The sequence below is a fragment of the Apis cerana genome, linkage group LG4, assembly GCF_029169275.1.
Source record: "Apis cerana isolate GH-2021 linkage group LG4, AcerK_1.0, whole genome shotgun sequence".
NCBI classification, from domain to species: Eukaryota; Metazoa; Arthropoda; class Insecta; order Hymenoptera; family Apidae; genus Apis; species Apis cerana.
In genome coordinates this window covers 6448082-6470024 of record NC_083855.1, presented here as the reverse complement: position 1 = coordinate 6470024, position 21943 = coordinate 6448082, and the positions used below count along the sequence as shown (strand labels likewise).

General features: G+C 37.1%; 1 protein-coding gene across 5 annotated transcripts in view; it reads left to right on the top strand.

Annotated features, from left to right (window-relative positions):
* Positions 1–21943, top strand: part of LOC107995662 (uncharacterized) — an 89220-nt gene that overhangs the window by 54892 nt on the left and 12385 nt on the right. For 2 of the 5 annotated variants that reach the window (XM_062073882.1, XM_062073883.1), the window contains exons 3-4: positions 7670–7762; positions 20381–20515. In XM_062073882.1, coding sequence (XP_061929866.1) covers positions 7670–7762; positions 20381–20515 — 228 coding nt within the window. Of the gene's footprint in view, positions 1–2732; positions 3132–7669; positions 7763–14179; positions 17084–20380; positions 20516–21387; positions 21936–21943 lie in introns of those variants that run through there. The other 3 variants (XM_062073884.1, XM_017053313.3, XM_062073885.1) reach the window with 3 other exon arrangements.

Genomic DNA, 21943 nt, shown 5'->3' with positions numbered 1-21943 from the left:
CATTTTTGTAGTATGGATTTCTAAGAAAATTTGGAGAATTTAAAAAATTTGGAGCTTCTTTTTTTGTTTTGATGGTAACTTTGCTATTTTTATGCTCGTGTGAACGTGTTTAGAGCAAATGACAATTGTGTGTAAGTGGTCCATTCACTTCGCCAAATAAGAAGCAGTTCCAATTATCTCCAATTATTTCCAATTTCATGTATTACTTTATACGGTACTTTATAACATTGAGGACCATTAAATTAAAGTAGAATTTGTACGAGATTTTTCTGATCGTTCATTATTCGAATCTTTATTGGTAATGTTTTTTTTTTAAACATTTCACAATAGTTGTTTAACTTGTACTATAAAGAATCGTTTTAAATTCACGAATTTTTCCAAATTTTAATTTTTATTTCAAAAACATTGTATACTCTATTAATTAATAAATGTGATTTGACTAACAATCGAAAAATTCCTTTCTCTTTTTTTAATTTCCAAATTTAAAATATAATTTCTTACGATTTTCTGTTTCACGTTTGATTCGAAGACTAACTTACTCCAAGAATCCAAGCATGGCGCCATGCAAATATGAAGACCGGTTGCGGAGGCGTCGTCTAAATCAATTCTGTTTCGTATTTCCAGTTGGTTAAAAACTTGGTTAAAAACGAATCGACTCCATTTTCTGCTGAACTCTCAAAGTTCTCGCGTCTTATCGATCATAATTCATGAATAATTTTTTCGATCATTAGTTGCCTTTAGAAAAAAAAAAAAGCTTATATTTTTCTTTCACTCAACACGTGTCACACGAGAAAAGATTTACGATTCTACAAGAGTGAAATGTTTTTCATTATAAGAACAGAGCGATGTAATAATTCTTAGACCTTTCTTTCCATTGTACCAGTTGTTTAAAAAAATTTGCTGCCGTTTATCGATTCGCCATATGGACTTGTACATATTGTATGGTGGAGGATAATTGTTATTCTTACTGGTGAAACGCATATTACGAACGAATGGAAACGTTTCGACGCAAATTTACCTCTCTTTTTTTGAACTTTGTGCACAGCGTTTCGAGTATGATATTTTTTTTTCTTTTTACGAACTTCGTGGCAATTGGTTAAAATTATAGTTCTTTCTCGCCAAGGAATGAGTATTCGCTCACCACTCTTTCTATAAACGTTCGAACAAATTACGATTTTACTTTATAAATTAAAATGGAAAAAAGCCAACATGCTTTTATAATGCTAATCTTTGAAAATTGTCTTAATACTTGTATCTATATAATAATTTACTATTATATCGAAATAAATTAATTGATGAATCAATCCAGAATCATGGTTATAAACACGAAAATTTTATAAATATCGCAAAGATGTTCGGACACGCAACGTACAAAATCGATTTTCATTGACGGCGAGACGCTCCAAACGAGGCTCATGTCCGATTAATATTAATGCGGTCACACGTACGCGAATACTACGGTGTCCATTCACCGACAATACGTCGCCAACCAACACGAGAAACGGCGAAACACGGTTGCACAAAACTCTACTCGATTCACACGCCCGCGTTAAAAGGGTCCCCGCGTAAATTGCCCCGGGACGCTAAACGTAAAAATTGGCCGTAGATAGAGATCGGCAGAGGGGGAGGAAGGAAGGGAAGAAAGGGACGGAGGAAGGATGGAGGAAGAGTTCCCAAAATTACTCATCCTTTCCCGAATCAAATTGCGTAACAATCTCGTGGCATCGTAGCGTAACGTAAAACGCTGTCAGTGTCGTGATGGGCTCTCCTCCCTCTCCTCTTCCCCTTTGTCATCCCCTCCGCCCAATCTCGCGTCGCTATACGTTCATCCGTGTCCCCTTATTCCCCCACCACAATGCTGGGCCTCTTCCGTGCCCACTTCCCCTTTCCGCTCGCTCGAAAACCCGGCTCTCCCCACCCCAGCGCCCTTTTCTCTTCACCTCCATCGCGTCACAACTGACCCCGGGCCTCTCACCCACGCTGCGGCCCTCGTAGTAAAAATGGCCGCGCCGTGTGTGTACTGTAGTAAACAGCAGGGACGTATTCGAGGAAATTTCTTTTGAAGATCTCCTCTCGTCGGATTTTATTTAAGATTTTGATTGGAATTCTCGATTCTCCATTTCTTATTTCGTCCATTCGCTTTATTAATGGAAACTCGATGTTAAATTGATGCACAGTTAATGAATTAATAGACGATGTTTCGTTTTCTCGTTAACGAAATATGGAAATATCCTCAATATTAATGCGCATGGAAATTCCTTTAAAGTTGAAGTACAATTTATTTTTATCTGTTATATATAAAAAAGGAAAAGAAGATTTCATACCCGTTTGATGCATTTAAAAAATCTTACTTAATATTTCCTTTCACTTTAAATTATCAAATTAATTCTTTACATATTCTTGCATATTCAAAAAACGAAGAAAGACACCTTTCCATTCCATTTGTAACATGAAATTATATTCCAACCCCGAAAAATTATACTCCCTAATCCTATTCGAAGGAAAACCAGTTCTCCCACCACCCTCGCCAAATGCATCCTAAGAAATCCTGAAAAGCCTCACGTAAACAAGAATCCTCGCGATACAATACCTCGACGGATACGAACGACTGCGTCCCTGAATCTCCAATCCCCGTCCACAAGCGTGCACAATATAGCGTACTACGGCGCGTACTATAGCTCGTAAGAACCGGTACTATAGCACGGGTCCGCAGTTGTGCTCGTTTCGTTTCCCAACCTGTCCGCAGGAGTCCCACGGGCGCTGGTGTCGGCGCGGACCGGTCCCAGCCCTATCCGGGCATTGTTGCATCGACGCCCGGCTAAGAGAGTACTTGTTGCTTTGCGCGCAACCCTCGTGTGTCGTTTTGTGCACTCGTGTTGTTCGTTAAAAAAAAAAAGAAAGAAAGAAAGAAAGAAAGAAAGGAAAAGGCTGAATCATGAGCAGCGTTACCTTTGAAATCAGCCCGTTGAAAATCGATCGTGGATGATCTCGAGGAATTGTTGGTGAAGGAGAAGTCGCGAGACGCCGTGGTTCGAGGAAGGAGCGGGTCGCGCTTGTGCTGGTGGTGAGGAAGAAGGAGGATGAAGCAGGAGCAAAGGCCGAGGAGGCAGGCCCTCTTCCAGATCGCCAAGGTTTGAATTTTTCTGCAAGTTTGTACTTAGTTAGTTGGTATATCGTGGATCGTCTCGATTTTATATCGCCGGTGCATAAGACTTCTCTATGGCGCAGCTCGATGCGCGCTGGAATAACGCGTATACCGTTACATGTATCTCGATCCCGAGGCTGTGTACCTGTTGATTCGACGGCCAGGTCGGGCTTGTTCAAAGCGTATATAAGCAAGCTTCGTTTTTTCGTGGATGGAGAATTTGTTGTTCGGATGGAATTTGTTCAGACGAAAGGTTTGAAGATTTTCACGTCGTATATGGAATTTTGGGGACAAGGTTGTGGTTGTGGTTTGGGTTGGTTGGAGGTGTAGATGGGTTTTTTGAAAGTGTGGATATGCGGTTAACATATTGGGAATTTGATATATCTAGGTTTTGTTTCCTGTATTTAGATAGTTTTTTAAATTAATTTTCAAATAAATTTTTAATCGATGATAAGTGATAGTAGAATTTTATTATTTCGTTATTTGTAATTAATTGTAAGTTTGCAATCGATTAAACAGTCGTTGAATATCTTTAATTCCTTTAATGCCATAAACGATAATATTGACTTTCAAAAATTTCCATTCACGGACGCGTGAAGCTTTCTCTATAAAGTTTCTCTCACAATCGGTGTCTCCGCGCTCAAATTTTTCGTGATGTGAAAACGAAACGAGCTTTAGGCTTCGTTTCGTAACGAAATTACACGTGATATTATTTATCAAAAAAAATTTAATCAATACAAATACTCGAAAATCAATTTTGAACAAAATTTGAACAACCTAATTTCAATTGCACAGCGAGATTATATTTAACATGTAAAACCTTCGAACACAATTTGTCCATTAATTTAATAAAATAATATCGAGTTTCAGAAATTCTATTCCTATTTGTTTTTATGCACGAAATGCATAAAAACAATCCTTCAAATGATTTCAAGAATTTCTCTTTCTCGTTTCTATCACATACACAATCTAAATATGTATGTGTGCGAACGAAGCCCGAAACAGAGAGAACTCGAGTCGGCGCACGTTCAATGGAACCCGTTCGCGGTTTCGAAAGGAGCCAAACCGAACTACAAGAAGCGATATTCTCTCGATACATCGATAATAGAAATAGGCAACACAAGGCTTCATTAAGTCGCAAGAAACTCGAGCGCTATGCGGCCGAGTTGCGCGATCCATTTTCCTCTCGTTTTCCCGTCACCTTTCATCGTTGCAATCGTGAATGAACACTGTTTTTTCTTTTTTTTTTTTTTCCTTTGAACAAACTCTCGATCGAACACGTTTCCGCATCAGCGCAGATTTTTCCATTTAGATGGATCTCGCGATTAGTCCATTATGGTGGTATGGAAATCGCGTGAAATTGTCGGTTACGCATGCAAATCGGGTACACGTCGGTGTGAAACGAGCCACTCTCATGATGAAATCACGGCGAATTAATATGCGGCCAATACTGTGTGAAGGGTTTTTTTCATTGCCTTTTTTTTGATAACAGAATTGAAAGGAACGAGTGGAGAAAAGAAACGTCGTGTAATTGGATTTCAAGGAATTTTTGTTACAATCTGTGAGATTTGAATGTGATGAGGAGAAGAAAAAAAGTAGTGGTCAATATTTCATTTTCCAATTTTGGAATGGTATGGAGGAAATTGTCTTCGAAAATTACAGGCCAGAATTTATAGCACGTGTTACTTCGTTCTATGAATAACGTGAGTTTCCAGTACGCGATTAAATTTCGAGTTACGGTACATTTTAAGTTATACTGAAATGTAGAGGAAAAAAAGAATTAAAAGAGTTCTTTTCAAGTGTGCGTTTCATGAAACGAAGGTTTCGAAGTCATGCAACAATAATTAGGTATTTAGCACAGTCTGTGTTTGTGAAGTGTGAATTTAATTCCTTCCATTACTAATTTATTCGTTTAGCTGGAAAAAATGTTAAGATTTGTTACAGAGAGACTCATTAATTAACGATAACTTGTAAGTAGATATAAATTAATTATAAAGATAAAAGTTTTAGCTTTAAAAAAAAAACGATGATTCGATCGAGTGAAAGGAAATTATCGATTGACTTTCGCAATGAGTTACTTCATCATTATGTATATAATCATACAGACAAGCAACTGGACACTCAGAATGAATTAATCGAATATATATCGTAACATTTCCTCATTAATTGTTTCACACGCTGATCACAGTGTCAATTAATATGGATCGAGGTGTAACCAGTATTATTGTTCGTGGAGTACAATAGATATAACAATAAGACTCTGTCATAATTATACTAATTTTACTACATTAGTCTTCTACAACCTATCTTTATCTAAATCTCAAATAGTTATCTTTCATTATTCTCTTATAATTGATACATATGGATTATAAAAATAATCCTGTCATATTTTATAACGTATCATTTTTGCCTACATACTCTTTTTCTTTATCGATAAAACGCCTCTTTATATTATTGCAATGCATATTCCGTTTTACTCTCTTTTCAAGAGAGAAAGAGAGAGAGAGAGATGTTCGTAATAACTAAATCGTGTATTTGCCTTTCAAGTATTATACTACGACTTGACCTGAAAGCTATATTGATACGCTCCTAATGGAAGAAAGACCCTGGTTCACCTGTTGGATCCCACGAGTCTTTCAAAACACATCCATTGAATGAAAACACTTTCCCGCCTATATACATGTACACCTCACTTGTGGATCTTCCTTTTACGATAAGGCTTAAAAAGAGAGAAAGAGAAAGAGAGAAAAAAGAGGACATGGAGATCTCTTAATACAGAATGAATGAAATTATTCCATAAATTCACGGATTAACATTCTTTTATTTATATATATCTAACTCAACACGGTTGATAAATATAATTCTGAAAGAGAAATTTTTTCAGAAAGATTAGATACGTTACAAAAATTATTAAGAAAAAGAGATCAGATATTATTATTAGAAGGATTAGTTCGAATGGAATATTTTTAATTTGCAATTTCTAACAGAATCATTTCAGCATTTCATTTCAAAGATGGAAGCAAGAGTAAATGCTTGGAGAGCATCTTCGAAACCTGAATTCATTTTTTTTCAATTTAAGAAGTCAAGTATTACTATGAGAAATTGATTAATTTGTTTCCAGGTGAATATTCATAAAGGGTTACAGACACGCTAAGTGTGCTTTCAATAGTTTCCACGCTTCACACTCGAGTGTCCTCGGTGGAGACGTGGAAGGAAAGGATTTAATTACAATTTACAATGCCAATGCCAATTCTTCCCGGTTTAATCGAATCAACCCGGTTCCTCTTGGCGTACAAATAAATCGAATTAACTTCCAATAAATTTCGTAAATAACCTGACCCACAAAAGAGGCCAGCTAGTTCCAAGTCCCGCCTTTCTTCTTCCAAGCAAAATTATATTAAAGATAATTAAATCCTGTTATAAACGCAGTTTCGTTGCGATCTCTCGAGTTCTCCAATTAACTTAATTGCACGAAAAACAATTTATTCGTTGTACTTTTCTCTCCATTCGATTATCGTTGTAAAAATTGTATTGCTTCAAATTGACTTGTCCAACGATATTACGTTAATTGGACACATTTTTATTATATTAATCAAGAATTATTATTATATATTATACCAATTACAATTTTTAGTAATTGTAAAAACATATCCAACATTGAAAAAACTGTATTAAAGTCATAAAAAAAATATATATATCGGTGACAATATCCAATTAATTATCGTTACTTTCAATAGGTTTATGAAATGATATAAAATTATGATTCGTTGTTGCCAGTTGAGGTGAATGATTTTTAGGAATACACCGGATATTTAGTCAGACAGGCCGGAAAGGCGAAAATAATGTTCCGCTATGCGACAGGACATGGTCCTCGGAATTGTGATTTACTTTCCCTCGGAATAATAATGCGTTCACGATACGGTAGGTTACTATCGTGCGTGGTTAGATGTTCCACCCAACATATTGTCGCATTTACATACTTCCTCATATTGCGCGCACACCCATGTGTTATTTATTTATTTTTTTTTTTTTCACTCGTTCAATGCATACAACGCCTTCTCAGAGATTTATTATTAATTGCCATGCACTGTGATGAGGATGCGTCATTGAGACGATAATACTGGGAATATAATCAGAGATTTAACAGAGAAATTTAATGATGAAGATAATTTCTTAGAAATATTCTTAAAATTATCTTCCAATTCAATTATTTTATTCAATTATTGTATAAAATTCTGGAATAGAAGAATTCTATTCAATTTTAACAAACACGATCCATATAAAAATACTGTAAAATTTTCATCAAAGCACAGTATTTTCATCTATATCCGAAACAAAAGTTTCGAAGCCACGAAAATTTAAGAATTTTCGACATTTACGACATATCATCGTCAAGTATGTATCTTCAAATTTTCAAATTTAAGACTTTGTTGTTACGTTGAACAAAAATTTGCGATACGATTTGCCAGACTTCGCGTCGATCTTGCTCATTTTTTAAAAAAAATTCCTTTTCTCACGTTTCAGGTGTTATGGCACCTCGATATCTTCCGGCGGAGTTTCAGGGAGCTTTCCGGACACGCCTGCATGCGGGAATCCTGCATCTTCTGCGCCCTCAAGGTAAGCTAGATGGATCTTTTTTCCCAACGTTTTAAAACGAGAAAAAATAATGGGAAGCTCATTAAAGATCAGGGGGACCTGACCAAACATAGTTCCTTGAGAAAAAGTGCTTGGATAGAAGACTGTCTCGTCATCGGATATTATTTACTTAAAATCCATGATTAAATTGACAAATTGTCCGTGAAAGAGGAACATTTTACCTTTATCCATAATGAAACGAGAATGAGAGGAATGCGTGGAATTCCGTTGATGCCCTTAGGTCATCGTTTGGAAATCTACCGCTTAGATTTCCTGTCTTGATACGAATAGTTGTTATAATCAACATTTTTATATATCAATTTTTGGTATCTCAATTTTTCAATACGTTCAAAATATTACAAAATCTCCATGCACTGTAAATAAAAAATAAGAATCGATCGATCATATCAAGTAATTTTTCACAAAATTGAAAATATACATGTTAATCTTTAACATTACGAACTTAAATCTTCACTCCAATTAAAATTAAAAAATTTTCAAAATTCCACGATCCGATAAATCGATTTTATTTAACAACAAGCAACTCTATAGAGATATCTCGGTTTCATCAAAAACCGCCTTGACATCTTTACGTATCGACGAGCTTCGATGATTGGCCAACAAAAGCGGACAGCCTTGAGTGGTTTTCGCGTGTCGGAGAGGTTGTGTCGCATCGAGCTATCTCGCGGGCTCCCAGAAGATAATGAAAACTGCGAGATGGAGGAAATGGGACGAAAGTGCATAGGCCGTAACCCTCTCGAGGGTTCCAGGCGAATAAGGATTGCCTTACGACTGTTTCCAGCGCCAATCTCTCGTAGGTAATCTAATCTTGGGGAGAAAGGAATATTTCTCTTGGTTTATCGCTGGCTGGCATTGAATACGTTCGGAATAATGAGAAAGATTGGAACCAGTTTTTCGATTCACGATGAAAAGTGATGAAGTATTTCCATTGTATTTTTATTTTTAAATTAAAATCTATCTGCAATTCGGCTTTTTGGGGCGAATTTTCTCGGATTTTTTTATGTAAAAAAGATTTCAAAGAACGATTCAAAAGAGCGTTAGATTCAAAAGTGAATCGTAGTTCTTCGAGTGTTTTGTTAGACTCTTTCGGTTCACTGATGAAACCAGTTTCTACATTAGCACGAAGGTGAAACTGGTAAAGTCAAACTGGTTCTTTTAAGTCTAATTTTAGTCCTATTGAATAATTGCAGAAAAGGTCAACAAAGACACCTTTTTTTCTTCTTCTTCTTCTTGTATTTCTTCTATCTTCAATTTTATATAATTATATATATTAATTCAATTTATCAATTTATAAATCCGCAGCTTAACTTTCTCGATCTTGGTAAACTTGAAATATATCGTTAAAGTTTTTCACATTAGTTCAAGAAATTTCAATGTAATATCATTTTCTTTTCTGTGTTACAAATAACACAATTTTTAATATTCTACAGAGTGCATTCCCTTTCTTTATCTCGTCATAAAAATTACTTCAATTTACATCGAAATGCGTGTTAAAGTCGGCCAAAATAGATCGAAATCATCGCGTAATCGAAAGATCTACACGCAAGTCCCGTGCAATTGAACTTCGATAGAGAGAGGCAGCGATGGTAACGGGGCCCCCAGACTTTTCTCCTCCAAAGGAACACGTTCCCAGGTGTTCCCTGATTGGTCGAGGGAACGGAAAACGCCCCTCCACGTCCTCCCAGGTTCATTGTAGTAAACGCACAGCGAGTAAGACTTCTTGGAAAGCATGGAACGAAACGAAACGAAACGAAACGTCGCGTCGCGACGTCTGCTCCCTCCTGATGTTGTTGATATTGAGAAAAATACGCATCGGGATCCTCCCAAGTGTTCCCACGGGGTTAATTAGCAATCTAGTGTGTTAATTGCCAACAGGATACCCTGTTTCGAGCTGAAAGTTTCGAGCGAGGAACGTATAAATAGGGCTTAGCCTCCGACACTGTTTCTTTCTTGCAATTTTTTATTTTTTTCATTCCATCCCTGCGATTTCGGGGCCAACCTTTGAAGCAGCACGACGAGGGAGGATTATTGAGTTCGTTTTTGGTTGTTTTTGAGGGAATTTAAATATAGGGTTTGAGAGAATTGGAGTTGGAATATATGCGGATTATTTGATTTGATAAAAGTTATTTGGAAAATTATTTTTAAATTTCCCTTTTGTATATAATAAATACGTAAAGAACTTAAGTAATGATTTTTGAAGCTTTGACGATAGATTAAATTGTCATTATATAATATAAATTATGCAACTTTAATTTCACGAACCAGTAAAAGGTAAATTGAAATTTTTTTTTATCAATCTTAAGATCTATTCTTCTGAACTATTTCAATTTTCATTCTAACACGATTGATTTATGAATGGATAGAATGGCTAGAATGAGACAAGTAAAATATGTACAATTTCAAGATCAGAAAATTGAAAAGAATGCTAATCTGCAAGCGTCAAATATGAAAGTTTCTTCTGAGAAAAGGAAGTACCTCCGCATACCAAAGAAAGGGTACGTGTATCATCCAAGAATTCGACCTCGAATAGTTGGTGATGATTCACCTGGGACATATTCAAAGGGTCGAAACACCTTCGGGGTAAAAAACCATCTGGAATTGATCTTTTTAGTTCATTATTTTCGTTGCTTCTTTGACTTTACGACTATGAGACTTGACGCACTTTCACCTCATTCTTCTAAACCGCAATGATTATTGTTGCAATAAAATTTTTTTTTGCTCGCCTCCAAGGCATTCGATTTTCAGTTGATAGAATCATAAGAATACTTATACTTCTATCTTCAATCTTTCTTTAATTTCGTTTCAATCTTTCAAAGTTCAGATAAATTTCACAATTGAAGATCATAGTTTCATATAATTTCATATATTCTTACTCGTGTTTATCTTATCCAAGCTATCTTTTTTTTTAATTTTATTTTATTCGAAATAATTGCTTTATCCTCTACGATAATTTAAATCCATTTTTAGACAATCTATATCATCAAATATCTTATCTGAAAGTAGCAAAAATCTCGAGAAACCACGCCCAAACATTGACTCCGTTCGAAACCTATCTCAGTAATGGTGAAACACATTTCAGGCAATCGCATTCGACATCAAACCGAATGCATAGCTTGCATTATTCTAATGAACTTTTATTATTGCACAAATCCCGTTACCTCGATGTTATCGAGGAGGCGCGCGATTAAGGAAAGAAGAAATTTATTAATTTTTCGTACAGGAAGTACAGTCGCCCCGTCATAGATAATGACCGGTCATTTGGGCAATTGGGCACCATTATTAGGGATGTTTGTCCTCTGCGCCGTCTAGATGAACAGTTATACTGGACGTAACACCAGAGTCCACTCAGGAATTTATTCTCGTTTTATTTAATGCTAAGAGTACGATTTGCGGTGTAGCTGCGGTCGTAGAATCTCTGTTTCCGGAAGTCTCCAATGGTTTCTCTTGAACTTGTATCTTTGTGTAGAGAACTTTCATCGATAATATTTCTCGACCTCCTTGAACTTGCCAATTGAATTGTTGTTGATAGTACAGAATTTTGATAATTTTTTTATGTTAAAAAGCTAATCGTTATACTATTTTCCTTTCCTTCGTCGATTTCCTATTTCTTTTGCGGCGTTATTTTCATAGTAAATGATTATGTTCTTCGATTTGATTCTTTAGTTCTTTATATTATCGATATGTAATTGTTTTTCAATATTTTTCAAGTATAAGTGAAATATGAGGTTGATTGTGAACAAATATAATCGTATATAATAATAATTGTCCCTGAAATTTTATTAAATTTTATTAGTCTAAATCTAAATACTTGATGATTAAAGATAACTATTAAAATGTAAGAAAAGAGGCATTAAGATATATAATTGTGATAAACATGCAAGAAACTATCGAGTTATTGTAAATGAATATTCCCTGTAGTTATTTCCTCTTTCGCGCTTATCCGACAGCCAACTTCCTGTATTAAAGCACACCACGTACTCGTAGGTGTCATTCCATTTTCCGCAAACAAGTTTGCACGTTCCAGGCTGATATCACGCGACGAAAGTCTCTTTATCCAGCTCCATTCACTTCTCCTTATTATTTAATAATCACGAATCGTGGGCGTTCGAGAGCGTAACACAAGTAGCCGCTTAAATTGCGTGGGCTCGGTAGTATTTCCTTCTTCCTAAACAAAATGGCATACTGAACGAAGTCTCGGCACAAAACGCTCGTTTATATGAATATTTAAGTGGAAGCGATCCCTCCTACGTTTCGAATCTCCTCCCTCGTCACCGGAAACCACGCTTTTATCGAGTTTTGGAGACTTTGTTCACGATGGCTCGTGTATGGCATATGTATAAAATTCATCGTTGAAGGGCATCGAAAATTATATTCATCCAATATCTATTTTCCAAGAAACAAAGCGAATAAAGGAGGCTAATCATTCGCGGAAATTATTTCCATAAATTTGCGAATATATGCATAATAAAGAATTGAATTTCTTGCTTGATTTATTTTTTCCATAAAATATTTTCCACTTCATGAAATATTTCATGGAATATTGTATTGTTCGCGATTGAATTATTAATCAATAATTCGTAAAAATTTGTCGGAATCAAAAATTTAAATCAACGTACAAATCTCTGAATGAATCCACGATCCATAGCTTCGCCACGGGACACGATTTGGTCAGATAAATTCAGCTGCGTCCACTTTTTCGGTGCGTCCACTATGCCTTTTTCAAGCCTCGTCCCTTGTACACCATCTTTATGTGTTGGTGACACGGGGCCCAATCGTATCTCGTATATCGGGGGGCCCGTGGAATATGTAGAACTGGCTTTGTCCCAGTGCTCGTAGTACGGGCCTCTCGTATTCTCGTACGATTCACGTACACCTTTACGACCACACACGGATAACCGTTCCTCGTGACTGGCGTTAATTCTACGTAGAGGAGTGGTGGACCTCAGGGACGTACAGAGTAATTTTAATGCGAGATTGTGCAGAAGCTGAAGCTTGATCTTTCGTGAAAATAAACTGCTGATTCAACGGGATCAATCGATCCTACTTTTTCTTGTTTTTTTTTTTTGCACGTCCGTGTGCTTATCTAGAGGTAAACGCCGTGTAAAATTTGCATAAATATTGGCAAGTTTGGATTTCTGTTATTTCAGATTGCTTTGATATTCACGCACAACCGATATTTCTCTTCTTGCGTTAAGAAAGTGATAAAGTCGATATTAGAGTCTGTGTGTTAGTAATGATCGGGAAGAATAATGTAATGAAGATGATTCTTATATCTTTTTTTTTTTCAATCGATTACTGGTTATTGCATCATTCTTTATTGCGACAATTGAGGTTGTTTTGAAGCGGATAATCACAGTTTTAAAAATTCTTGGAAAGTAATTTTTTTGATAATAAAATTCTCTTGATGAAGATAGTTATTTCAGAGGAAAGAGAAATTTGATTGTTCAAGAGGTAAAGTTATTTCTTATCTGCATGTGTAACCTACGTACAACGGATAAGAAACTGTGTCAGCATATTTTATGTTCCTTGATAAGCCGTCTTATTGATTAAGACTTTCTCCACAGTGATGCAAGTCTCCTGGTCTAATGCCAAAGAATCAATTGGCTGTTTCCCGATGGAAATATAATAGAATATATCCATGATGAATTTAGATCTTTCTTTTTTTCTAATTTTCTATGAATTTCATAAATGCACAATACATATTTCCTTTCTTCGATTTATCTGAAAATATTCAATAAAAAGTTTAATTATTATTCTGAAAGTTCACTTTATTTCGTCTGCCTTTTGGGGCTCTCGTCTATTTTATCAACCTTACCACCAACACCTGCTCCCAACCTCCCTTTCAAACATATTTCACGACCCTTGGGAGAATCCTTCGATATGAATCATCGTTGCACGCAGGTTGCTATAAGAGCTTATTAAAAATTCATGCTTCTCACGGAACATAATTTTTTTATGAAGAAAGAAATCAATAAACGATTCTTTTTAATATTTAAAACCATTCCTTCTACTTTTCTCTCATCTTTAATAAGATTTACCTGCCAAAATAACTAAAAAAAAGAAAGAGGAACAAGATCGCGTGAAATTGCTCATCTCTCGCCTCTCAACGCCGAAAAGTATCACGAGAATCGAGAGAAAGAGGGCAGGAGAAAAAGCGCCCGAGGAGCGCACAGCCCTGGCTGTGGGCCTTTGGTCGGCCAGGTTGGTGAACGTAGGACAGCTAACCAGGTGACGTCATTCGGATCTATGTAGGGCCCTGTTGCCGCGGCAAGGGGAAAGAAGAGGGGCCTGTGCGCCGAGGAACACGAGGGACAGAGACGGAGCGAAGGGTGGAGGGGGTTCGTTCTCGAGCGCAGTGCGAGCCGCTGCTTTCAGGTACGAGCGCACGGCGCCGCGTGCAGGTAGTCTCGTGCTCGTTCTCCACGTTCCTCCACGACGCGAGAGAAGTCTTTCCGCCTCGGCTCGTCACCGTTCCCTTTGGATTTACCGCCAACCGCCGATATCCGATCAACGACACCAAGCTCCGCTGCTTGGAACCTCGATTGGAAGGGTTGAAACGGCGACTGTCGTCGCCTTGATTCATTCGACGTATGGACAGAGGAGGTGGTGGGTTTAACTTCGCTGGAGAGGGTTGATATCGTGATTTTGCTTTCTAAAATTTTGGTTTCGTGGAAAAAGTGATGGATTTAATGGATCGATGATTACGTGACTTTTATCTCCAATCCTGAAGAATGGCTGGATCTAAAGATCGGAAGTTCGATTGAAAGAGCATCGTGATTTTTCGTTTCCAATCCTGAAGAGCGACTGGGAGGATTTAAAGATCGAAACTTCGATTCGAAAGGGTTGAAACGAGGAATCCAGAACTTTGGGAGTCAGATCCTGATGAAATTAGACATGGGGAGAAGGCGAATATCGATTGTTTCGATCTTTGCGGCAAACAAGAGGATGTTTGGAAGAGGAGGTTGCCGAAGAAACGAGTTACCGTTGATTGTGGCTTCTTGATGCAGATGGTGATGTTCCATGCGAGTTGAATCTCGGTACTTGGTGATTTTTCTGTGGCCGAGAAGGGAGCAAAGGAAAGCAACGGATTTCTTGTTCGAGGAGCTTGATGACTCGTCCAGTGTAACTAGGTTTAGATTGTTTAGAGCAAGACTGGTATAGCGGTGTGACGAGGCGAGAAAGATTGAGACATTAATGCTCGCTTTTGAAGTCTTCTACAGTTTCTTACAATCGTTTTATGAAACGTGTATACACGATAAAGTGGAAACGAACAGTATATACGTTCGAAGAATAGAACGAGGGAGAAGAGAGAGGAGGGGAATAGAAGTGTTATTCTTTAGCTCACATTTATCTCGATTCTATAAATTATTTATGAATAAAGTGAAAGATAAATGCGGAAATTAAGCGTTCAAAGTATATGTAATAAAGTGTTATGAGGAATTTACCGTTTTATTATTAATTTTAATTGAAATTAATTTACAAGATACACATGTCTTTGAAATTTTGGTGAATTTTTGAAACGGGAACCTGGTGGAAGAATTTAAAAAAGAGAAGAAGCCACAATCGTGCGCAGAAGCACGTGGCACGCTGAAGTGGAACGAAAGGGAGAGATGCAACGAGTCGTTAACGCCCGGAAGTGAGGTTTCCTTACCGATCGAGGAATAATATTTTTAAACGCTTCCTGATCACGCCAATAGACAATACGGTGGAGAGAGAATTTTCCGGGGAGTTCAATGAAAAACATAAGCATAATAATTAAAACATCTGTCTAACTGTTCATCGAGAAGAAGGAGTTTATCTGGAGATCTTTTCCTGCTCTTCCCCTTCCCTCCCCTTCCCTCCCTCCCCAGAAGAATATTTATCGAGGGTTCCCAGTGTCGACGATGGAGGAAAGGAGAAGGCTCGCAGCGTTTATCCAGGTTGCCGTGAAAGATCACTTGGCTCGTAGATCGAAGAGGTGACTTCACTTGCCAAACGAGTTTATGTTTTTAATCGAGTCTACGACTCGTCTGGCAACGGGTTCTCTCTCGGTACATCCGGCATGCAATTGCTGGATACGAATCCTCGATACATGTTTGCAGAGGGATCATCTGCCGGGGCCTCTTTCAGCGCTTGGCCACCTGTTTCCGTACACGCGTTTCTTTTACCTTTCCTTCCATCAAACCTTGGACGAACTCGAGTATTGTCGTCCTTCCATTTGGTATAATTTCAATCATTGTCCGATAAATTGATTCGGAAGGAACGATTTTTATGCAACGATCCTAAATGAAATCCTATTGATAAGATAATAGTCGAAAAATAAAATTTGAAAGTCTTATTTACTTTGGACAAATATTAGAAGAGTGTAGATTAAATAGAGTAAAAAAAAAAATGATGATAAAGGACGCAAAAGGAAAAAAGTCCTGCGTGGCAAGTGCAGCAAGTGGATCAAGCTTGGAGAGGGCTAACGAATCGCGCGTGTAGACATTGCAAACAGAACTATCTCTCCACGGGAGGATCAGAGAGAGGAGCCTAGCCTAGAGGAGTGAGAATTTGTATTTGCTCGGGACCAGTCGTAGAGACCATGTCGCTCGCTTCGAGACCGCTGCTCTTATCTCGATTTCAAAACGCAATTTTACTTTGAACACGTTTCCACGTTTGTGTAATCTTTTGTGCTTTGTGTAATCTCGTGAATTTTGAGAAAAAATTTGTTCATCGTGTGTGTGTTTGTATATATGTGCGCGCGCACGAAATATTTTGTCATTAAAGAAAATAATAACGTCGAGAAATTATTTCTTCGATTTTCTTTTTCGAAAGAAAAAACGTGGAAAAAAAGAAACACTTTCTTTTCCTTTCGTTCTTCTTAAACGGAAAGAATAATTTACACAAAGTGAATGGAAATACTTGTTGAACTTGTAAATAACTGGTTTCATAAAATGAAACGAGGACGCGTTATCTTATGGGCCGAGCAAGTTTATCCAGAAAAAATGTTATTTTAATTCTAAAAAAGAATCTGGAAAAGGATTTCTAAGTATGATTCACTTGTGGAAACGATAGGGGATAGACTCGGAGAAGATGAAACGAATATACTCGTAGTTTACAATCAGAGAGAAGAAAATGTTGAAGTGGATAAAAGTGAGGCAGGACGCGTCGGCGACGCCGACGACGACACTCAGCCACGAAAAGAAGGACGAGATGGTGGCAAAGGTCGAAGTTGAAGAAGCGGTGAAAGAGGAGGAGGAGGACAGTGGCATGGAAAGAGAGGACACACCGTCCAACATCGAGTTGAACGATCTACGAAAAGTATGCTTAATCCTATAGCTTCGTCATTATATCTATATACATAAAAAGAAAAAGAAATAATAAAAATTTTACAGCAGCAAGCGTTTTACAATAGATAGTATGAAAATTTATATCTACGAATGTATATGGTTTACAAATGTTGTTATGTAACTTCTTGCAGTCTTGATTGAACTTTTTTTTTGCATATATTTAAGAAAGTTAATGGACACGTCTCTCTTTTCCTGTGAAATGTCGTTGACATTCTTCAAAACGCATTAAGCCTGGAAAGATAAGAAATTAGTGGCTCTGTGCGCGAAAGCACTTGGAGCAATAACACATGGCCCATCTTTAAAGTGTCATTAGTGGTCGATTTCTTATACGGTATTCGAACGGATTTCCTTCGTGATTCTGACTTTGTGATTAGAAGCAGGTGTAGTTTCTTCATCGAGTATTAATATTACATTAAATGATGAAATTTTTAATTCAAAAGGAAACACATCATACGTATTTATTTCTCTATTTATTTTGCTTTATTTTAAAAAAAAATATTTATCACTTTCCAATTCACGTAATATTAATAGATAAAAATTCTTCAAAACGTTTCCATTTAATTGATTCTATCAATGATTTCCTGAAACAGAGTTAGTACATGGCGTCGTAATAAATCTTGGAATTTTCATGGTCGCTTTCATTCATCGATTTCACGATAGCACGTAGTTCCAACAAGTGGATTGGTTTTTTTTTCGATACGAGGCCAACCTGCTTCCAACAGGTGCGACATCCTTCTCGATGCACGTGGACAAAGACCATCGTCGTCTTTGTATCAACCGAGCAGAGCCGTTTCTCCTCGCGGTATTCGATACCTCATCGAACAACTTTCATTGAAAATTTTCACCATTACTTGATGGTTCTCGTCGATTTTCTTTGTGCAGATTATTTTGCAGATTTTCTTCTCTTGTAGTAGTTCTACTCTTTCGAGCAAAGTAATTTTTAACATTTCGATTATTTTAATAAATTAAATTTTCCAAGATAATACAACTGCATCGTACGTAAAATTTTAATTTATTCTCTGCCTTAGATAAAAATCGCACTCGTATTTGTTTCATCATCAAACGTTTTTCCCCGCGAAAAATTTCCAAACCGACCGATCGATAGATCCAAAAATGTCACCGATTCGCTCCTTCTCTCCTCGTATTCCATTTTTTCCTCCTCTTCGTTAACATTTTTTCTCGTCGCTGCGCCTCGAAATGGTGCACGCGTTGAGCAAGCAGCCCGAAGCGGTGCCTGCCGCCGACTTTCTACGCGTGGCCACCGTTTAGTTGCGAAACTAAACTCGTTTACTCGCGTAACTCCTTTTTTTTCGTGGAATCGTAGATTCTTTTTTGCACGATCCCTTTTTCGAAAACGCATCTTCGACCAACGAGACGGATGGATCGAAATTTTTGACGTATTTTCCACGATCGGAGCAGGATCGAATCGAGTTTCGAAATCGTTCATGCCGCTCTGTTATGCTGATTAGGGAGAAAGAAAACGTTTAAAAGGAGGATTTCGTTCGGGTTGCCGATCCCATTTACATAGGCTGGATTTGCATACGTTTACGTAACGGGAAATTGAGAGTACGTGGGCGTTATGAGTTTCCTTTTGCATCCATTCGGCGCTTGATACGCGGCGAAGCAACTCGGCTTCTCGAGATTTTCGTTAATTCCGCTTTTGGTCGTGATTGTCGTCGACTTATCGAACTGTGGAACTGTGACGTGTCTTTTGGTTATTTCGCTGTGAAATAAATTATTATTATCTGCTATTGTTATTAGTTCTTTTTTTTCTTGAGGAAACTTGTTGATAATAATTATCTCTCTGATAATATAATATAAAAGATAATAAAGTATGCAATATTTATGTTTATTTATAAATTGAATATTTAACGAATGAAGTAATACATTTCAGTAATTTCAACGAGTTTTGAAGAATTTTAAAATCTCTTTGTTAGAATAACGAATTGATACAGTTTGAACGAGTTGAATAGAATTGTTTGACATTTACAAATGTATCGTAAGGTTGTATGGAAATGAAGAAAGGTGGTTCAAGAAAGGTGAAAAGTACCTGTCGCCCAAAACAGGATCACTTTAATATGGAAATTTCGAATTCGAATTCATGAATAAATTATACGAAGAAACCTCTCTTTTATGCGGCTACCAAAAGGCGGAAAATCTATTTTATTCATCGATACTTTATTTGCTTCTTATAAAAAATCATTTTCGAAGATTAATTATTAAATTATTAATTATTATGTTTCGAGTTTAAATTCTCTGAATAATGAAAAATTGTATGAAAAAATATTTATCGTGAATTAATATTCAAAATTAAAATAATTCTATAAAAATAAATTATGTATTAATAGTATAAATTTGATAAATAATGTTGCACAATGTAATTCATATTTTTATGACATTTATATGGTAATTGTTATCCAATGCTCGAGAAGTTTCATACGATATTACACAATATATCTTCATGCCTCGTGGCCAGTGCATCTTTTGCATCGGTAACGCGATACCTGTGTCCTACAAACAGAGATATTTACACAGTCTTTGCGACACGTGCACTCGCTCCTCGTATCCTATTCTGTTCACGAAACGACCACATATAGACCTCAAATACCCTTATTCATCAAATATGTTTCATCGTTTAACGCTATGTCACCAGCGTTGAATTGAATACTCGAGTTATTAGCAACCGAACTCATCTTCACGCTTATCATATATATATATAGCAAACGTAAAAAGAAAAGCGTTTATTAATGCAATTAAGCAGAAACTGCAACACGATTGACGTGGATTATCGTATAACATCTTTGTAATATCTCTTGTTTGTTTCAATTTTTCTTTTTTTTTTTACATTTAATTTATTTGTAAAGATTAGAAGTTTGTTCGCGATTGCATACCCATTCAACAAAAAAAAATTGAATTCGAATTTTCCATGAACAACAAGTACATCAATAGTACTACGTCTCACAAAATTCTTCAAAACAAAACAGATTTACCTTGAGCCACTTCGCACAGGACACAAGAACCGTGAAATGCACGATTAGCCGTAAAACAATTCTTTTCAAATGCAACAATAGCAACAAACGCCAACGACTGGCGTCGCATAATATCACGGCGAAAGGCCCCTTGAGATAAGCCATTAATCAACCGAACGCTTTAAACAATTCCTCGAGCGTGTTCCCTCCAACGCAACAAAAGCAGCCCTCTCCAACGAGCATCCCTTTATTTTTCATTTGGCATTTAAATAATTCGTTCGTCACCTTGTCTGTTGCAGGACCTTTTCTCCCAGCTGCAGTTTTCGCAAGAGAGCGCGTTGCCTCCTGACACGCTGCGCCGTGCTCTGGCCGAGAGTTTTCTCGATCAGCAAAGATTCCAGCTTGGATTCATGGACGACGCGGCGGAATGTTTCGTAAGTGACTAGTTTGCCTAGTTTCTTTTCGCCTATTAAGTCTTTTCTAACTCGTTGTATCTCGTTATATTTGTATTTTATATATATATATATGAATGAATCATATGCACGAAGTTGGTAAAACTGTTGAACGATGTATTGAACGATATTTGTCTTTTATATGGAAGAATATACGTCATAAAAAAGAGGAAAATTCTTTGAATCCAGATGAAAAGAGTCCATTTTTTTTCAGAAAATTTATGAGATTAATTAGGTAAATTATGAAAATGTCCATGATTGGATTGTAGTTTTAGATCAGAATCAGAATCAGAAGGGTTGATGATGTATCTTCATGATTTTCGATATCATTTTTTATTCGGTGATAAACTGTAATGCGTGCTCGTGTATATGTCACTGTGTGTCGAGAAAGATATAAAGTTTTATTGAGTTGCTTATTGTAGCGTAACGGTATCACGAACGAGTTGCAACATAATAAGTGTAGTATTAAATAAAATGCGTTCGAGGCTAGTATATTTGCCAGTATATTCGCAAACTATTAATGTCATATCAAATGAAATTAAATTTCATCTTCTTGACAAAACCAGTATAAATCTTTTTTTCTATAAAATACAATATAACGCATGTTAAATATTATGCGATCATTAATCTTCATTGCACTCAATATGTGCGTTTTGTATCCCTGATCGAAACGAAAATCATTTTATAAATCACGAAATACCCATAATTTTAACGATCATCAAGATGCAAGAACGAATTATTCGATAATCTCCTGTAAAAATTTCATCATACACTTCCATAATCTTGCCAATCCGGAACAGAGCTCGTGGTACAGTTTTCGAGTTGTTTTTGCCCATTCATAAGAACGATCGGCCATTATCCACTCCCCCTTACAACTATTGGCCGCGATCGCATTAATCTCTCAGTTTCGACATTCACGACGTCTATGCGTTGCGATTTCCCTCGATTTTCCGAGCGGTTTACGATCCTGAATATTCCATCGCGCAAAACCAGTTCCACGTTTCCTCTCCGTTGCAGCCCTCAGTGGCCGAGTGTATCGCGGATTGCCTCAGCCGAGTGTGGCCGTAGGTGACTCCGCGCAAATACGCACCGGTTGTTCACTTTCTCGTTTACACGGGAGTCACGTTTAGATTGGGTGTCGTTTCGTATGCGCATGCGCGCATACGTATGCGTGTGCGTTTGTGTCGACATCGGTCGGCCACGTAAAACGAATGTATAACGAATGCAGTCCACGAGTATAATAAACGCAGGGACATGCGTATCTAGAGCGTTTCAGGGCGTGCCGATTGGATTACTTTCAGCGACTAATTAAACGATTCGATCGTGGCAGTGAGGATTTCGTGTCGTTGGCCTTGGGATATTCTCACCGTTCCAACGTTGGATTGATTAGGATGGTACTATGGTAGGCTG